The sequence below is a fragment of the Halichoerus grypus genome, chromosome X (assembly GCF_964656455.1).
Source record: "Halichoerus grypus chromosome X, mHalGry1.hap1.1, whole genome shotgun sequence".
Taxonomy (NCBI): domain Eukaryota; kingdom Metazoa; phylum Chordata; class Mammalia; order Carnivora; family Phocidae; genus Halichoerus; species Halichoerus grypus.
The window spans coordinates 31,931,136-31,951,183 of record NC_135727.1 but is presented as its reverse complement, the minus strand read 5'-3'; the positions used below and the strand labels follow the sequence as shown (position 1 = coordinate 31,951,183).

The following is a 20,048-nucleotide window of genomic DNA, read 5'->3' as shown; positions in this document are numbered from 1 at the left end:
GAAATCAGACTTCTTGAACTCAGGACCCCAACCTTAAATAACCAGGGAAAGGTTACTATGCAACAGGTTTTTAAATAATCTCCATTTTAGAATGATTATTATGAGAAAGCAGTAGTGACTCTACAAATTATACCGTAATTATCTGAAAAACCATCCTACTCCCAACTGCCTCTTTTTCAGACAGCTTATTCTATAATTAAGTAAAAGTGAAATCAGCAATAATAAACCAATACGCTAATTAATATTCATCTAAAGAAAAGTACTCAAGTTGAGAAGCAAATAATCATCAAATATAATGAAGAAAATATGGATGTTGATGGCAGGAAAGTGTTATTTAGAAGAACAACAACAAGACGTATATGAGGTAACTAACCATTCAACAGGAGGGTAGTGATCATTACAAATTATGTTTATAAGGAAAAACATGACAATAACTTAAAAGTCAAAATATAGAGAATGTTCAGGGCACCTGGGTGGCTCAGTCATTGTCTGCCTTTGGTTCAGGTCATGGTCCCAGGGTCCTGGGATCAAGCCCCGCATCAGGCTCCCTGCTCAGCAGGAAGTTGGCTTCTCCCTCTCCCACTCCTGCTGCTTGTGTTCCCTCTCTCACTGTCTCTCTCTCTCTGTCAAATAAATAAATAAAATCTTTAAAAAAAAATAGAGAGAATGTTCATTCCCTTCTCCTTCCTGAAGAGTTTAGTCTAAAAGCCATTAGTTAGGGTAAAGCAAAGAAGGCCTCTTGGCCTAGGTAAGGGGGTGGGAGGCAGAGGAAGCCCTTTTTGGGGCTTCAAGGGATGAGGGTCCCTGTGGTATTGCTGGGGGCCTGACACGGTGAGTTGAGCTCCAAACCAAATGAGGAGAATATTCGTGCGGGTGGACAGCACCACAGCCAGGCAGGGACTGTCGCAGGCCAACATTTGAGGAGGGAAAGGGCAAGGATGCATCAGTAGGGTACTGACTACCTACTGCGTCCAGGGGCATTGGTCAAATAATGAGACACAGGTTTGTTTCTCAATGTTAGAGACGAAGGGGGTGAAAACATGGAAAGGGAGAAATCTAGAATGAGCTCCATGGTGTTGGACTGAAACTTGAGGTATTGGTGAGAACTCATGGTTTTCAATATATAAAGATATTGAAATATAGATGTATATGTAAATATATGTGTATAAATATATATATATACATTTCCTAGCTCTGTCCACTGAAAGGGCCTGGGGACAGCAATACCCCAAAAGCAATGAACACACATGAGCATGCAGATTTCAGCTCTAGATACCATTCTCCATGAAAAGGAACCAGGATGGCCAATTCCAGGGCTAAGGCAGAGAAAGTCCAACATGAACCATAACCTAAGGAAGTGCTCAGAAGTAAAAGATAACTCAAAATGCAAGGAAGAATGATGGAAACATGTCAAAAGGACATAGAAACCAACCTGAATGGGCTCCTACTGGCCGAATCTGGGGCCATGTGGCATCAAAAGAAATAACAGCTTATAATTCTTCGATTAAATTGGGAACCTAGGACTACATACTGATAAAAATAAATAAATGAAATATTAAAAGTTTGCTGAGGAACAAGATATTTACAGAGCCTCAACATCCTCCCAATACCCTGCCCCAAAATAGCACTGATGAGAACAAGCTGAAAACCTAATTTTACAGAGAAGCTAACAGACACCACCTTAATCAACCTAACATCATCAATATGGGCAAATCAAAACCACGTGTCCCCTGACAGGATGCAATGAGAATACAGCATCATTACCGTGCAATTCCTCCCAAAGAATCAAAACCTGAATATAATCATGAAGAACCACTGAGACCAACCCAAACTGAAAAACATTCTACAGAATAACCGGCCTCTATAGCCTCCAAAAGTGTCAAGGTCATGAAAATCGAGGAAAGACTGAGTAAGTGTTCCAGATGGAAGAAAACCAAAGAGACATCACAATTAAATGCAATGCGTGACTCTGAACTGGAACTTTCTGCTATCAAGAACACTTTGGGGATAATTGGAAAAATTTGAATAGACTTGATTAGAATGTAGTAATGTATTAATGTTCATTTCCTGATTTTGATGGTTGAATTGAGGCTATATGGGAGAATGTTCTCATTTATAGGAATTATACTCTAGAGAATTTGGGACGGATGGGCACTGTGTCAGTGAGTTACTCCAAAATGATTCAAGGAAGAAAAAAGTCCTGGGTCCCGATCTTGCAGTTTTTCTGTTAATTTGAGATGTTTCAAGATAAAAAGATTCACAAAGAGGAAAAAACTAATATAAATTTTGGCACATACATACAATAAAATAATTCTTAGGATGAGGCTGACAACGATTACAAGAAGAAATGACATTTGAGTGCTTATTATGTTCAAACAGAGTTTAAAGTACTTTATAAGCATATCTCATGTGATGCTATGTAGAATGATGTTGAAAATCAATGAGGGCACAAAATAGACCCTTGTGATATTAAGTGAAAAATGCAAATACAAAAGAGTATGGATAATATGAGTCCATTTTTATAAATCAACTACACACACATTTTATATGTATATAGACCCAAATATCAACTGATTGAATTATGAATAATATAAATTTTCTTATTTTTCATGTGTACTTTCTAAGTTTCAAAAATAATTTAAAAAAATTAAAGAAAATAAAAATAATGACCAGGGGCTCCTGGCTGGCTCAGTGGAGGAGCATACAACTCTTGATCTCGGGGTGTGAGTTCGAGTCCCATGCTGGGAGAAGAGATTACTTAAAAATAAAATCTTTTAAAAATTTAAAAATAAAAAAATAAAAATGGCCATATTAATTTTGCAATACAATTTATTTTAAAATTTACTGTTGAAAACAATACATACTAAAAACATGGGGAAAATGTTAATATATTATTATTAGAGAAAAGCATGATACAAAGCTACACAGAAGGTAGGAGTCTAAATGTTGCCTTATAAAAAAAAAATAGGATGGAAAAAAAAATGAATGAAATACACCCAAATGTTAAGAGTAGTGAAATTTGAATAATGGGATCGGAAATTATTTCTTATTTATACTTTCCTATATTTTCTAAGTTTTCTACTAGGAATATGGACTAACATTATAAGAAAAATGTTATTTTTTTTCCATTAGGTGATTAGGAAGACCATTAACAGTATGAAAAGTGTTCATGGTATCATGTTTGTAAGAAAAGCAAAATCCTGGGGCGCCTGGCTGGCTGAGTCGGTGGGACATGCAACTCTTGATCTCAGGGCTGAGTTCAAGCCTCACATTGTGTGTAGAGCTTACTTACAAAAAAAAAAAAAAGACAAAATTGTACATAATCATGATAACTATGTAAAATATATGCATGGAAAAAGTTGAAAGGAAGTATACCAAGATAATAACTGGTTTATTTTAGATAGGGTGGAATAATGTGTGATTTATTTTCTTTTCTGCATTTTCCAAAACTTCTATAAATTTCATATATATATATATGAAATTTATAGAAGTTTTGGAAACTTTAATGGGTGGAAATTCACTTAATAAGCAAAGGAAGTACATGGGAGTATTGGGATAAGCATTAATGATGAGTGTTTTAAAAAATAGTATTTGCAATCGAAAAAGAGCCATTCATCTTAATATCCTCAGAAGAAAAAGACACAGCATGGAATAGCTGACATGGATATTGGGTGTGATAGGCAAAATACTGTCCCTCCCCCAAAGCTATCTACTTCCTAATCCCTGGGACCTGTGAATATGTCACCTCACATGGCAAAAGAAACCTTGCAGATGTAACTAAATTTTATGAGATGGAGAGATTATCCTAGATTACCCAGTTGGGCTAAATACAATCAAAGGGGTCCTTCAAATTAGAAGAAAGCAGAAGAGGTCTAAGGGGTGAGATGTGAGAAGAACTCAACCTACAGTTGCTGACTCTGAAGGTGGAGGAAGGAGACTCCAGCAAAGGAACACAGGTGGCTTCTGGAAGCTGGGAAAGGCAAAGAAATGGATATCTCCAGAAAGGAAGGCGGCCCTGCCTGTATCTTGGTGTTAGCCCAATAACCTCCAGAACTGTCAAATAACAAATCTGTGTTGTTTTAAGCACTGAGTTTGTGGGAATTTGTTACGGCACCAAGAGGAAATGAATACGTGGGGTTATAGATAGCTAGAAAAAAAAATCTGATCTTAGCAATTTGTTTTAGGGAGAACAAAATAACTGAGGCCGGAAAGTGCGCTGGAACTGAATTAACAATGTTGTTAACGGCAAGAGGTGTGTCTGGATGTAAATGTGTCATTAAGTATATGTTTAAGGCCAAAGGATACACCAGAATTGCACTCAAAGGAAAGGCTAGGACAGACCGGGTTGAGTTTCCCTTCTATTTCAATCCATGTCCCTACTCCCCACTGATCATTAGATTAATACTTACTCCCTATCCAACCCACAGAAAAGAAACTACTTGAAATATGTAGCCAAGAGAAAAAGTATTTTATACATAAAAATAATGATAAAGGCTATACCAATTTAACTGTAAATATTAAATATATCGCATGCACTGTACAATACGAAAAATCTGACAAAATAGTTTTTAGTATGGAAGTTTGTTTTTTACTTGAAATAGGTAAAATGCAGCTTTCTGATGTATAACTGACGCTTAAGTATATCAGAAAACCTGGATACTCGTGTGTTGGCTCTTTCCTGTGCTAGGTGAACTTCGAGAAACTCTCTCACCTTTGCATATCAGACTCCCTGTCTTTTTACATTTAAGAGGGTTGAACGCTATCTCTGCAATCTTCTCTCTCTCAAGAAATGTAGGCTGTTATTTGGGGAGCCACAACTATAATTAGCAAAACAAATAACCGTAACTGTGTTTTCAACTCCTTTCAAAAATCAAGGTAAACTGATTCAGGGTCTACCTTCCAGGGAGAATAAAGTAATTCAGCATATCACCTCCTTAATTTTTGAGGAAAGGAGAAAGTATTTCTGTTCGGAAAACAAGGAGAAAGAAAAAGAAACGGGTAGCCGATGGCAGAGCCAGGGCCAAAAAACATGGTTTCTCAAACTCCAAATTCAGTATTGCATTCCGCCTTTTCCACAGAAGTGTCAATCAGGTAAATGAATTACCTTTAAGGGGAATGGGTAGGAATAGGTAGGCTCAAGAGCTCATATTTAAGTGCTTTCCCTTCATGTGACACGGTCAAAGGATAAATGTAACATGGGAGTGCAGAATGCAGGGTCTGCAGATCAAAGAGCTGTTGTGTCCCTAGAGCCCTTACCCATTTTAGCAGTGCCTCAGGGAACCCAGAGAGAAAAGTGTGTTCTAGGGGGCTTCCCACTGACGCGAATAGCCATCGAAGCCTGAGAAGGCCGGAAATGGGAGCTTCGCTAAGCCTGACAGACCTGCCAACTCTGGACAGTGGCTGAGCTCAGACAAGTTCAGACAAAGTTACAGAAGAGTATTTTCAATAAGGTGCCCAGGAAAAATAAATGACAATGTATATCTAGGCATAGCTCTAGCTCCTGTCAAAAACAACATCAAGCTTAATTTGAATTCACTCTGCTGTCTGTTACTTTGTTTCCCAGAAAACAGATTGCTAAGACCACTAGAGGATTTCTCTCTGGCTATCTATAGGAGAGCGTCTTCACCTCCAGGAGAATTCGTTTCATAACATACTGTGAATAAGGAGATCCTGAGGAAGGGAGGAGGACACACTTCTTTTCTTTCAATGCCAGGTTAAGGCCTTGGGCTCTCAGAGGAGCCCCATGGTAGGGCTGTCTAAGGTTCACAAAGCTTTAAATTGCCATAGTTCAACCCTGAAGGCAGGTACGGAAACTTTAATCTAATCGAAGGGTAGAGGTTCCACGAAAAAGTAAAGGTATTACTCTTTTTCTGTTCATTTCAATCCAAAATGAAGCAATGGTCAAAAAAAAATTTTGTTTTTGTTTTTTTTTTTCTTCAAAGGGTATTTTTTAAAGATTTTATTTATTTATTTGACAGAGAGAGAGAGAGCACAAGCAGGGAGAGTGGCAGAGGGAGAGGGAGAAACAAGTTCCCCGCTGAGCAGGGAGCCCGACATGGGACTCGATCCCAGGACCCCAGGACCATGACCCAGGCCAAAGGCAGACGCTTAACCGACTGAGCCACCCAGGCACCCCTAAAAAAAGTGTTGATGGGGCACCTGGCTGGCTCAGTGGGTAGAGCACGTGACTCTTGATCTCGGGGTTGTAGGTTCAAGCCCCACATTGGGTGTAGAGATTGCTTAAAAATAAAATCTTTAAAAAAAAAACAAGTGTTGGGGGATTGGGAGTTGAAATACCACACAACACCGGTAACTAGCAAGACAAAGGAAACCTCTGTTTTCTGGCTATTTTTTAAAAGCATCCACATTCATTAAGGCTCTGAATTATTTCATGGGTCCATAGTCCTTGTCACCCAAAATAGAACCGAATGCAACCCAAAATAGAACATAACCCAGCTGGGGTTCAGCAACCCTTGGAAATTTGACATCGTCTTTTAACACTCTCCATGCAACAGCATTTGCTGGGAAGATGAAAAGGGAGGAAAATGAAAGATAAGAAAAGGAGAGAAGTGGAAAGTTTTTAGAGAAAAACTTACTTTTATCCCCTTTCAAGCCCCCAATTCATTTATAGCACTGAACCTATCAGTCAGAATGTATGCATACACCCAGAGTCAGCAGAATTGGCCTGGCCTTAGGGTCAACACCGTGGGTAGCATTTAGAAGCTCTGCACCAAACTTAGAGCCGTTCCTTTTTATTCATTTGCTGCCCTCTCTAAAAGATCATCATGGAATTGGTTAACCATTACCTATCTGCCACGTATTCGTTTGTCAGAGATTAGCGATGCAGTTAATGGAATGCATTCAGGGAAGGGAACGTAGGACAGGTGACACAGGACAGTCACAATCCCCCTCCCTGGGGAGTTCACAAACCAAGGAAGGAGACAGAGAGGCAGAAGGTTAAATGCACCGACTCGGGAGCTGAACTTCCTGGATTTGAACTCTGTATCCATGCGTATTAGTGTGTGACTCGGACAACTTACCTAAACTCTCTGTGCCTCAATTTCTTGTTTGTGGAATGAGAAGAGTGATAGTAGCTACTTCATGGGGATTATTATGAAAACAAGATCAATTAATAGGCAGGGTTTGAACCTGGCCCAATGTAAACGCTATATAAGTGTTAGCTATTATGATGACTACTGCCGATGGAACTATTAATACCATTTATTGGGACGTTGATCGCTGCTACCACCACCAGAGAAATGAGAGTCGATGCTAAGGAAGCCATAAGAAAGGACACCAAATTCTGCTTGGAAGAGGCAAGGGGGTACACAAGTTTCACAGAGGAGTTGATACTTGTGCTGAGTCTTGAAGGATAAACAGGAGTTGGTTGGGCCAAGAATGAGAGAGAAGGCATACCAGAAAAAGGGATGGAAATATGAGGGACTATGTCACCTTCCAATGTTGGGGGACATTGCAATGCATGCTCTAGGCAGAAGAGGAGGCCGGTGAGGCAGAGGGGAGCTGCACAAAAGGCCCTGTCACACCTGAGTCGCTGAAGAGATCTAAACAAGGAAATGATACGAACACATTTACATTTCAGAAAGATCATCATGGCTGCCACGGGAGGGCTGGACCGGAGGGGGAGGTAGGGGAGGAGCGGACTGGAGAAATAATTAGGAAGGAGAAATAGGACCTGGTGACTGGCTGAATATGGGGGATGAGAAAGAAAAAGAAGAGTCCAGGATGATGCCTAAGTTTCTGACTCAAGCCACTGAGTGAGTGGTGGATCGTTAAACAAAGCCAAGCCTAAAGAGCAGGAGACAGGTGCTGGGAACTGCCATTATATGGGTTTGGACCCACAGTGCTTACAGTACTGGGGAATCTTTTTTTTTTTTTTTAAAGATTTTATTTATTTATTTGACAGAGAGAGAGAGGGAACACAAGCAGGGGGAGAGGGAGAGGGAAAAGCAGGCTTCCGGCTGAGCAGGGAGCCCGATGCGGGGCTCGATCCCTGGACGCTGGGACCATGACCCGAGCCGAAGGCAGACGCTAAACGACTGAGCCACCCAGGCTCCCCAGTACTGGAGAATCTTCATACGGAATAACCACTTATGAGTTTTAAAACATTAAGAGTGCTTCAGAAAAGTGGGATCATACTTTTCCAAATACTTCACAGTGAGCATATATTATACAACTGGGTGAGGAAAACTTTAAGACAGATACACAGAATGGGCTGCCTTCCCCAACTTCCCACTAAATGTCAAACAGACAAAAGAGTGAGGAAAACCAGCATCCGCATGGCAACTGAGAGCTGGCAAAGGTGCTGCTCCTTTCTACGGGAGGCCCCTTCCAAACACCGCCGACCCCAGTACCTCTTCTGAGTTCCTACCAAGTCAGAAAGGAAGCCTATGTGCCACACTCGGCAAACATGGTGTACTCAATTCTTATTGCTGCTGTGACAAATTCCTAGAAACTCAGTGGCTTTAAACAACACAAACTGACTGTCTCACAGTCCTAGGGGTCAGATGTCTAAAATCAAGGTGTTGGCAGGGCTTCAGGGGAGAGTTTGTTTCCTTGCCTTTTCCAGCTTCTAGAAGCCCCTTGCACTTTGTCGCTTGTGGAACCTTCCTCCATCGTCAAAGAGTATAGCTCTAACTTCTGTTTCCATCTTCCTAACTCCTTCTTCTGACTCTGACTCATCTTGCATCCCTCTTAGAAACAGTCCCTCGTGATAACACTGGGCCCTTCAAGATAATCCAGGATAATCTTCCCATCTCAACTCGATCATGTCTGCAAAGTCCTTTTTGCCACATAGAGTTATCAGTCACAGGTTCTGGGGATTAGGATGTGGGCCTTTTTGCGGGGCCATTATTCTGACTAATACAGGTAGTATTTGCCAGTTTTCTTCACTGTAAAGGTATTATTTTTTTCTTTTCCACACTCATTTCTTTGGAAGTGAATCAGGAAGTCCAAACTCAAGGGAGGAGGGAGATGAAGTTCTATTTCATAGATGGGGAAAATGGATACATATGAACACACACACATACACACATATAAAATTTGGAATTCTTCTGTAAGCAAGATTTGGGTCTTCTTTATTTTTTTTCTTTTTTTTTTTAAAGATTTTATTTATTTATTTATTTATTTATTTGAGAGAGAGAGAGGGTGTGTGTGCGTGTGAGTGGGGGGAGGGGCAGAGCAGGAGGAAGAGAGAGAGAAGCAGACTCTGGGATGAGTGCAGACCCCAACATGGGGCTCAATCTCAGGACCCTGAGATCAAGACCTGAGCCAAAACCAAGAATTGGGTGCTCTACCGACTGAGCCCCTCATTTACTTTTTTCCAGTCGTTTATTTCTCTCAGTATTGACTTGTAGGTAAAAGTCTGAGAAAGGGGTTGGATTAGTACCCAAGAGCACACAGAGAGGGACAACAGTTAATTCATTCACTCTGCAAATGTTTATTGAGCAACTAATATGTCCCAGACTTGGTTGTGAGTACTCACATTAAAGCAATCAATAAGACAGACAAGGGGCGCCTGGGTGGCTCAGTCGTTAAGCGTCTGCCTTCGGCTCAGGTCATGATCCCAGGGTCCTGGGATCAAGCCCCGCATTGGGCTCCCTGCTCTGCGGGAAGCCTGCTTCTCCCTCTCCAACTCCCCCTGCTTGTGTTCCTGCTCTCGCTGTCTCTGTCAAATAAATAAAATCTTAAAAAAAAAAAATAAGACAGACAAAATCACTGTCCTCCTAGAGCTTCTATTTTAGTGAAAGGTGGTAAATAATAAATAAACAAAGAAGGAAGAGGCAGAGATTGAAACTAAGGTGATGTGCCACTACACAGGTAGCTGATTCAGACTGGGTAGTCAAAGAAAACTTCTCGAAGGAGAGGCCATTTAAGTAGGGATCTGAAAAGAGGAGCCAGCCACACAAAGACCATGGGGAAGGACGTTTCAGACAAAGGGAACAGCCAGTACAAAGCCATTCTGGGAATCTTTCTTCCTTTGAGAATAAACAAACAGAAAAACAGCTAGCATGGGGCCAATGAAAATGTATTGAGAAACAAGGAAAAATTTGTCATCATAAACACTCAGGGCAAGAGCAGAACTCTGCAAATGCTTTCATATAGCAGCCAGAAAACAATGTCGAAAGCCTCTGGCACATTCAAGGAGGATACGAAAACACGGCCTCAATCAAGTAGGAAGAGGAAGTCAAATGTAACACGATCGGATGAGGAAAGTGTACATTCTATTGGTCAACTGCAGGGAAACTCAACAAGAGTCACAACCAAAATGTACCTTAGAGGGAGGAAAGAGAAGATTTGACCAGTATAAAATGAATTCATGAAATAGAAGGAAAAAAGGTAAATATTAAAACGAGGAGAGAGAAGATGATATATATGGAAGACACTATAACTAATCACACCCCAAAGTGGATTCAACCTAAATATTTCATATGAAGAAATCGTTTGTCCCATGGAAGAGTTTCTACTTTGTAGCTACTATGTCTCTAACAAGTTTGCACTGACATGTGAAAATGCTAACAGTACAACTAAGAAAACTAGCAGGATACATACATAATATACAGCATATAAAATAGTGAGTGCTTCCAAATACTGAGCATTTACCATGTGCCAAGAACCTGACTCTCTTAAAAACATTTATTTTATCCTCAGAGCAATCTCACAGAGTGATACCATTTTATTTTATAGATGAGGAAACAGACTGAGAGAGGTTAAGAAACATTCCAAAGTTCACACAGCTACTAAAAGTAGCGGAGCTTGATTTGAACCTGTATTTGGCAGACTTCCGAGCCTCTGCTCTTAACCACAACATTGAAACCAGAGCACGTTCAATCAATTACAAACGCAGTTCCACTTAAAGAAGCACCAAAAGGCTAGAGCAGAAATGCCCCAAGGGGTTAACAGGGATTACTTTAGGTGATTATTTCCACCGTGTATATGTAATTTTCTCTTTTTCAGCATCCTATAATAAATATGTATTACTTACAGAGTCAAAACAAAATGGTGGAGAAGGGGAATGAAGAACTCTTTAGTCTGGGACTCATGAAAAAAATTTAGACTTGAGATATAAATGTTAAAGTCTTCAGCCTATCATCTGAGACTGAGGTAATGGCTGTAGAAGAGCTTGCCCAGAAAGATACGTGTAGAACATGTACAGAATTATGAACAGGAACACTCAAGACATAGGTAGAGGAAGAGGAATAAGGGTAGTAATACTTTCTATGGCCTGGAAAATTCCTCTAGATAGATCAAACATGCAACATTACTAATAAGTTTGTGTCCTTTGTATAAAGGTACACAAGTCTTCAGCGAGAGGAAGAAGTATGCTGACAAACTGCACATGCAGTTTGGCAATATGTTATGACAATAATAACGCATAAGCCAAATCTACAAAATACCTGGGCCAAAAGAGAAGTCCATTATATAGAATGTAAGTGGCCTCAGAAATGCACGTATTACCCTCTTGTATTATAACCCTCAGAGGCATCTTCTAGCCTAAAATTTGAGTTTATTATCATCATTGCCTCACTTACTTCAGCAAAGGAAAAACTAGGTCCTCATAAGTTTTCAATCCTTAAAAAGCACAGAAAAACATATCTTTGTGGAAGTTTATAAAGCCAAATTATGAAAACAGTAATAAAAGGGCTTATCTTCCATGACTGATCATCCTTGAACTTAATCAAAGGTGTGTTTATTGGGGCGCCTTGATGGCACAGTCGGTTAAGCATCTGACTCTTAGTTTCAGCTCAGGTTGAGATCTTAGGGTCTTGAGATTGAGCCCTGCATGGGGCTCTGCACTCAGCATGGAGTCTGCTTGATATTCTCCCTCTCTCTCCCTCTGGTCCTCCCCCCTGCACGAGCACTCTCTCCCTCTCTCTAAAATAAATAAATCTTGGGTGCCTGGGTGGCTCAGTCAGTTAAGTGTCTGCCTTCAGCTCAGGTCATGATCCCGGGGTCCGGGGATCGAGCCCCGAGTTGGGCTCCCTGCTAAGCAGGGAGCTTAGCTGCTTTTCCCTCTCCCTCTGCCTCTCCCCTCTGCTCATTCTCTCTCACACAAATAAATAAAATCTTTAACCAAAAAATAAAATAAATCTTAAAAAAAAAACCTGTGTTTATTTATCACCTACTATGTGCTCAGGCTTAGTGATATAATTCCAGGCTTTTAAAATTAAAAGGGAGGATGGGATCTTTCAATCCTTAAATTCTACAGATGAGGACAGTGCTTGACAAAGAGTAAAGGCTCAATATTTTTAAATATCTAACGAACTGAATCAAAGCCCTGTGTTCCGTTTTGACATCATACACTATTAAGAAGTAATTATATAGGGGCGCTTGGGTGGCTCAGTCATTAAGCGTTTGCCTTCGGCTCAGGTCATTATCCCCGGGGTCCTGGGATCAGGCCCCGCAAAGGGCTCCCTGCTCTGCGGGAAGCCTGCTTCTCCCTCTCCCACTCCCCCTGCTTGTGTTCCCTCTCTCGCTGTGTCTCTCTCTGTCAAATAAATAAATAAAATCTTTAAAATAAAAAAAGTAATTATATATTATATCAGTAAAAAAAAAAAAAAAAAGCCTGAGCTTATTCCTAGATTCTGTACTGAATTTCATTAGCGTATTTTACAATTTCAATGACTGTCACTTAATATTCAATTACTTAACTATAAGACCTGACTGTGGGAAACAAAACTACCCAAACAATTTAACCAAATAAAATCATCAGCAACAAGTAATTATTAGTGTTGTACATTCTCAAATATTTAAGGAATTCCTATTATGCACAAAATCCTGTATTATATGGGATTTAAATACAAATTAGATACAGTTAGTCACTCTCTCAAGGAGCACCCTTAATGATGATGTAAAGCAAAGACATGCTGAAATTACTTTAGTGCAGAACCGCATGTGATAAAACAGTCCAGAGGCAAAGGAGACGCTACTGGTCATCGGCTTGGATCCATCAAGGAAGGCATTAGGTAGGGCATGGAATTTGATCTGCATCTTGAAGAACAGGTGGGATTCTCAACAGTCAGAGACAGGAGAAGGCAATCTGGGTGATATTGTCAGATTAGCAATTTTAAAAGATCACTTTGACTAGAGTGTGAAGACTCTAGCTGAACATCAAATACTGTCAAATTTACCCCCAAATATTTCACAACTCCATCCCCACCCCTCTTCTTCTCTACTGACCTCACCTTTGTTCAGACGCTCCTCATTTCTTATTCTGACTACAATAACTACCTAGCAGGCAGGAACCCATGTATTATCATTCACTGTTATATCCCTAACACCTTGCACGGTAAGTGGTACATGATATTATTTAAAGGGATGGAAACTGTATTATGCAGTGTTCGGCACTCTTTTTCCTGTATTGCAAGTACCAGACAGTATTCTATACTGTGTTTTATTCATCAGTACTTTTAGAAAACTGGAACACTGTCAGAGCTTTACACATCATTGCAGAATTCCTTATTAGAGCTAGGAACCTCCTCAAAACCCACCACCAACACAATACCAAATGGGTGACTCTTACCACCATGTGCCCTCCCAGACATTACTGTAATGTGTGAGTGAGGATGGTGTTTGGATAGAGATGCTGTTCCCAGCAAAGTAAGCCACCTACGGCTGACCTTTCGCAGAGCTTCCTGAATCACTGCAATAAAACTTCAGATAGGGTAAAATGTATGCTGAATGGCAGATAGCAAGACTAAAATCATCTAAGATGAATAAGAGGTCAATGCTCTCTTGCGTTGCCGCCCCAACCCTTAATTATCTTTCTACATGCTTTATTAATTTTTCATAGCAATTTTCTCCAATATATATAAGCTCAATGAGAACAAAGATTCATCATTTTCATCATATTTTAGCACATGAAAGTGGTTAGCACTTAGCGATTGCAGAGTAAATGTTTGTTGAATTACCAATCGGAGAAACTGTTAGATTTTTTTGATGAGCAATTACTACATGTCAGACATTGTGCTACGCAATGGGGATACACTGCTTCAATACACTCATTATCTTATTTGAATAAGCACTTTAAATTCATGTTAAACCTATATAATAATTTGGGAGGAGTTAGTTTTTTAAACCAGGATCATGGTATGCCTGCTTTCTTGAATTTGTCAATTTTCTTCAGATAGGTCTGAGACATTTTTGTTGGGGTTATTACTACATACTTCTGTTTTATGGTTTTTGTAAATTTTTTTTATATTATACCTTTTAAATGGCTACTTCTGGGATAAATAAAAGGTATTGGTTAATTTTTACCTTATATCCCACTACTTTTTTAGCACTCATTAGAATTCTATCGACTAAGAAGTTGTTTTTAAGTCTTAGCTTTTGTAGGTACGTAAGCCTATCTTCTAAAACTTGATCTTTTTTTTTTTTTTGTCTCCTCCTTTCTGTTAGTTATGCTACTTTATTGACACTGGTCAGAATTTATTTTAAATAACGATGACTGTAGGCATCTTTGTTGCTGCTTATGGAACTACTATATTACATGCTGGATTGTTGGTTTTAGAGAGATAATTATTTTTCTTATTAAGAGAGCAAGTTTCTTTGACATTTTTTAAAATTTTTTTTAAGTTATCTCTACACTCAACATGGGGTTTGAACTCAAAGCCCTGGGATCAAGAGTCACATGCTCTCTTGACTGAGCCAGCCAGACGCCCCTCACATTTTTATTCTTAAAATGGGCACTGCATTTTTTCAAACACTTTCAGCATTTATTTTTTTAAGATTTTTATTTTTAAGTAATCTCTACACCCAACGTGGGGTTCAAACTCAAGACCCCGAGATCGAGTCACGTGGTCTACTGACTGAGCCAGCCAGGTGCCCCACTTCAGCATTTATTTTATTTTTTTAATGAGATCTATTGACACGATGCATCATATAACTTTCATTGTATTAAACAATTAACACTCTGGGATAAAACATTCTTAGTCACAAGGGGTCAATTCTTTGCATATATTCCTGAATGTGTTTGGTTTATATTTTATTTAGAATCCAAAATTGATCTATAATATATATACACAAACAAGCAAAATTTTTCTCAGATTTTGATATCTGAATTATGCAGCATTATAAAATGAATGGGGCAGTTTTCCATCATTTTTTATGTTCTCAGTTTATTTAGTATCAGAATTATCTGTTTCTTTCAAAGGAGTCTTATTTATAATAAAGATTGTAACAGTAGGAAATCACAAGTCACTGATTTATAAACTAGGGGTCATACAACTAGTTCCTTATGCCTTGTGAGGTATGGCTCAGGTTATAATTCAGATCCCTTGTCGTGTACAAAGGTATTAATTTAAAATTAAAACTACAAAGAGGCTTTTCTTTTATAAAGTGTTCTTATTAATTATTCAGATTCTATGTCAACTCTAGGACATAAGTTCATTTCTTTGGTTTCTGGTCAAGAATGCACTTATAATGTGAGGGCTACAACCATAAAACTTCAGGAAGAAAGTCTAAAATTTGGGAGAGCACAGATTTATTGGGTAAGATGCAAAAAGCATGAGTATAAAAGAAAAAAAGATAAACTGAACTTCATCAAAATTTTAAAAATTCTGCTCATCAAAAGACACAAATAAGAAAAACAGGATGGCAAGGCACAGATTGAAAGAAAGTATCTATAATGCAATATATTGAAATATTCAGAATAGGCTTAAAAACTCCTCAAACGATGGGGGCGCCTGGGTGGCTCAGTGGGTTGAGCATCTGCCTTCGGCTCAGGTGGGATCAAGCCCTGTGCCAGGCTCCCTCCTCAGCGGGGAGCCTGCTTCTCCCTCTCCCCCTGAGTGTGCTCTCTCTCTCTCTATCTCTCTCTCTCTGGGTCAAATAAATAAATAAAATCTTAAAAAAAAAAAAAAACACCTCCTTAAACGCAAAAAGAAAACAACCCAATTTTTTTAATGGGTAAAGGACCTGAACAGATGAAAATATTCTCAAAATCATTACACATGAGGAAAATGCAAACTGAAATTCATTATGAGAAACCACTACACACCCAAGAGAATGGCTAAAATTAAAAAGGCTAACAAGGGAAGCCTGGCTGGCTAAGTCAGTAGAGCATGTGACCCTTGGTCTCAGGGTTGTGAGTTCAAGCCCCACCTTGGGCATGGAGCCCACTTAAAAATAATTAAATTAAATTAAAATGCTAACAATACCAAGAATTAGCGAGGATTCTCACTTGTCACTGGTCAGAGGAGAAAATGATACAATCACTTTAGAAAAGTCTTTGGCAAGGGGAGCTTGGGTGGCTCAGTCAGTTAAGTGTCTGACTCTTGATTTCGGTGCAGGTCATGATCTCAGGGGCCTGGGATCGAGCCCTGCATCAGGCTCTGCATTCAGCACAGAGTCTGCTTGTCCCTTTCCCTCTGCTCCTCCTCTGGCTCTCTCTCTCTCAAATAAATAAATGAAATCTTAAAAAAAAAGTCTTTGGCAGTCTATTAATGTTAAATAAATTATATATACATATTTAATATATGTTACATAAAATAAATTTAATAAATTAAAATAAAATAAATTTAATAAATAATTTATATATGTTCATATTTTAGGGACATATCCAAAGGAAATTTTGTGGCTATATATAGCCACAGAAAGATTTGTACAAAAATGTCAAGAACAGCTTTATTCATAATAACCGAATAATGGAGCAACTTAAATAACTATGAACAAGAAAATGGATAAACAAATTGTGGTATAGTTAAAAAAAGGGGGTGGGGGGCACCTGGGTGGCTCAGTCGTTAAGCGTCTGCCTTCGGCTCAGGTCGTGATCCCAGGGTCCTGGGATCGAGCCCCACATCGGGCTCCCTGCTGGGCGGGAAGCCTGCTTCTCCCTCTCCCACTCCCCCTGCTTGTGTTCCCTCTCTCGCTGTGTCTCTCTCTGTCAGATAAATAAATAAAATCTTAAAAAAAAAAAAAAAAAAAAGGGGGTGGAATACAACACAGCAATAAAATAGAAAGAACTACTGATACCGGCAGGAATGATAAATTTCAAAATCATTATTTGGAACTAAAGAAGCCATACAGAGTGTCTGACTCCATTTACACAAAGTTCAAGAAGAAGCAACATGGGGGCGCCTGGGTGGCTCAGTTGGTTAAGTTTCTGCCTTTGGTTCAGGTCATGATCCCAGGGTCCTGGGATCAAGCCCCCCATTGGGCTCCCTGCTCAGCAGGAAGCCTGCTTCTCCCTCTCCCACTCCCCCTGCTGTGTTCCCTCTCTCTGTGTCAAATAAATAAATAAAATCTTTTTAAAAAAGAAGGAGAAGAAACAACACTAATATCCTAGTCAGCATACTTGTTCTCTTCAGTAGGGGTAGAGGGGATAGAGACTGGAAAGGGGAAAGAGGTAATTCTCTGGAAGGATGGAATTGTTTTATATCTTGATCTGAGTCGTGGTTACCTGGATGTATGCATGTGTAAAAAACTATCGTGATGTGTATTTAAGTATTTGTATATTTTATTGCACTTAATTATATCTCTATAAAAAGAAAGATGTATATTTAAGTGTTTGTATGTTTTACTGCACTTAATTACACCTCTATAAAAATAATGGAAACAAATTCAAGTATGCTATAACTACCTCAGTTACTCACTTGACCTTTGGAAATCCTGCCCTGCTACTCTTTCCTCTTCCAAATGTGTGATACAGACCCTCCTACTCAGCAGTCCTTGGACTCTGCAGACTCAACTCACCAGTAGGAATTCACCCCCCCACACACATTACTCTTTTCTTCTCTCTTCTCATCCAACATGGCCACACATTATTCCTGCTAGGATTTCCTTGCTTTCTGCATCTCTGAACAGTTTACCTTACAGCCCCTTGCCCACATGAGAGTACACATTCCAACAAACAGGCACCCATCATATAATATTTCCGTAATAGGATTATTATGTAAAATCCCTAGTATGGTATCTGGCAAGTAACAATGACTTCATATATGACCCCTTCCTACTTCAAACTCTCCCCTCTTTTCTTACTCTTTTAAGATACACCTATTTTAAAGCATATCAGAATTCAGAAACACAATATTGTATTTCAAAATAGTTAAAATCTCACATTTACATTTCAATAAGAGCACCAATATACCATGCATTATTTGCCAAGCTCTCTCCACACCCCACAGACACTTACTTAATCCTCAAAACAACCCTGAGATGTAGGTAATACTATCCCCAATTCATAGATGAGGAACTTAAGGCACTGAGCAATTACGAAATTTGCCCAAGACTAGACAACTAGTAAGTGTCAGAGCCATGATATAGACAACTCCCGCATATTATTTCGAAGGATTCACTCAAACCATGCAATTCAACTACTGGGAATAAGGGATACTCTTTTGCACCTACAAAGTAAAGGCTATGTTTCTTTAAACCATGAATTTAAAATCATAAGTTGTCAGAGAAAGTTCAGAATTTCTTATAACTCTCTGAAAAAGTTTTAACTGGATTTTTAAATAACAGAAATGTACAATCACAGGGCAATACTATTTTAAAAAAATACTTGGTTGAGACATCTGTTCTTAAGCAATGGATACCTGTATTTATTCACTAACATGCTTTAAAATTAAAAAATGAAGTCAATAGCTCCATTTACTGAATGTCACGTGATCACAATTTACACCAATTATGTCTAATTATATTCTCTACTTTTTCATTAGCTCAGAACACACGGTCACTAACATGTTCTTCATTCCATCTGTTTGTCACTCATTCTTACATTCACTCATATAGTAAATATTTTATATTATTCCAGGCATTCAACAAATAGCAACTATGTTAGGTATATAAATAGGCGGGAGAGACATTATATAACTTATAAGGTAAATTGCTTCCATAAATATACCGGTTACGGAGTATTGCAGCAACTGATTCCCCTCTATGAAGATGATCCATCACCTCTAACACTTGGATAATGACCTGTTCAGGAGGAAAAGAAGTCAATATTTACTATAAAAATCAATACTAGAATTTTCAAATTATACTATGTAATATTTTATATATTTTGTGACAGAAAGACAAAAATGTATGTCTGTGTTCCCAAAGTCCATATTCTAGCTTATGAAAATTAAGAAAATGGAGAACATTGAAGGAACTGAATCTGCAACAGTCAAATTATCTACAAAATTCCATAGTGGCTCATTAAATAGCACTGACTGCATTTCTGTGAAATCATTAGAATAACAACCAAGTAAATGGGAAGTTGGATTAACCCTGGGGAGACCTGAGGAGTCTGGGTGAAGTTGGGAGAGACAAGAGAAGTTAGAGGTGAAGAGTGGAGGCAAACATGTACCAAGTAGAGACACGGACAGCACTAAATCCCGAGTTACCAGGAGCACATGAGGCCTCAAAAGCCATAATCAGGGCCCACAGTTTTAGAAGTGGTTGGTCAAAATTAAGGCTAGAAAGGCATAGAAATCTTAAAGACATAAAATAGGTAGTGGGGGTTGTTTTCTTGATCTGGACTGAATTTTTGTTTGGTTGGTGGTTTTTTATAGAAAAAGAGCCGGTGAGGTGGTAGCAAACTAAATCTAATACGTTGTTTCTAGTCGTGTGAATGCTTTGCATTGGAGATGTATATTTCAAGGGTTCTATTCATTTCAAATATACTGGGAAGCAGAACGGTATACTTTACTTAAATATTTCTTGTTAATAAAATCAATCTATTACACGGGGGAGATAAAAATGTAGAGTATGCAATTTAGTTTGCTCATATAATTATGCTTGTTATAAAGCTATGTGAAGACCTCAGATAATTAAGTCAGAGAAAAAAGGTTCTCTTCATTGTTCCGCTGCCCCCTTCCTGTCCCTTAATTTGGGGTCAGAGCAAAAGATACAGAAGGGGAAAAAGTACTCTATTTCTTGGGTCTGAATTCTGAATTCTGAAAAAGAAATCAAATGATAATTTAGCATTTTTATTTATTTACACAATCATATTTTCTGTTATTACAAGAAATTGAGTAGCCTAAATGAAAAAAAAATTTTTTAAGCATCTCAAAATCAACTGACCTTTGGACTTATCTTTTCTAAAAATG

General features: G+C 38.9%; 1 protein-coding gene across 5 annotated transcripts in view; it reads right to left on the bottom strand.

Annotated features, from left to right (window-relative positions):
* The window catches only part of KLHL13 (kelch like family member 13), a 203,983-nt gene that overhangs the window by 98,785 nt on the left and 85,150 nt on the right, over positions 1-20,048 (bottom strand). For 4 of the 5 annotated variants that reach the window (XM_078065136.1, XM_078065128.1, XM_078065135.1 and 1 more), the window contains exon 2: positions 18,860-18,933. In XM_078065136.1, the coding sequence (XP_077921262.1) occupies positions 18,860-18,909 (50 nt within the window). In that variant the 5' untranslated portion in view covers positions 18,910-18,933. Of the gene's footprint in view, positions 1-18,859; positions 18,940-20,048 lie in introns of those variants that run through there. The other variant, XM_078065130.1, reaches the window with a different exon arrangement.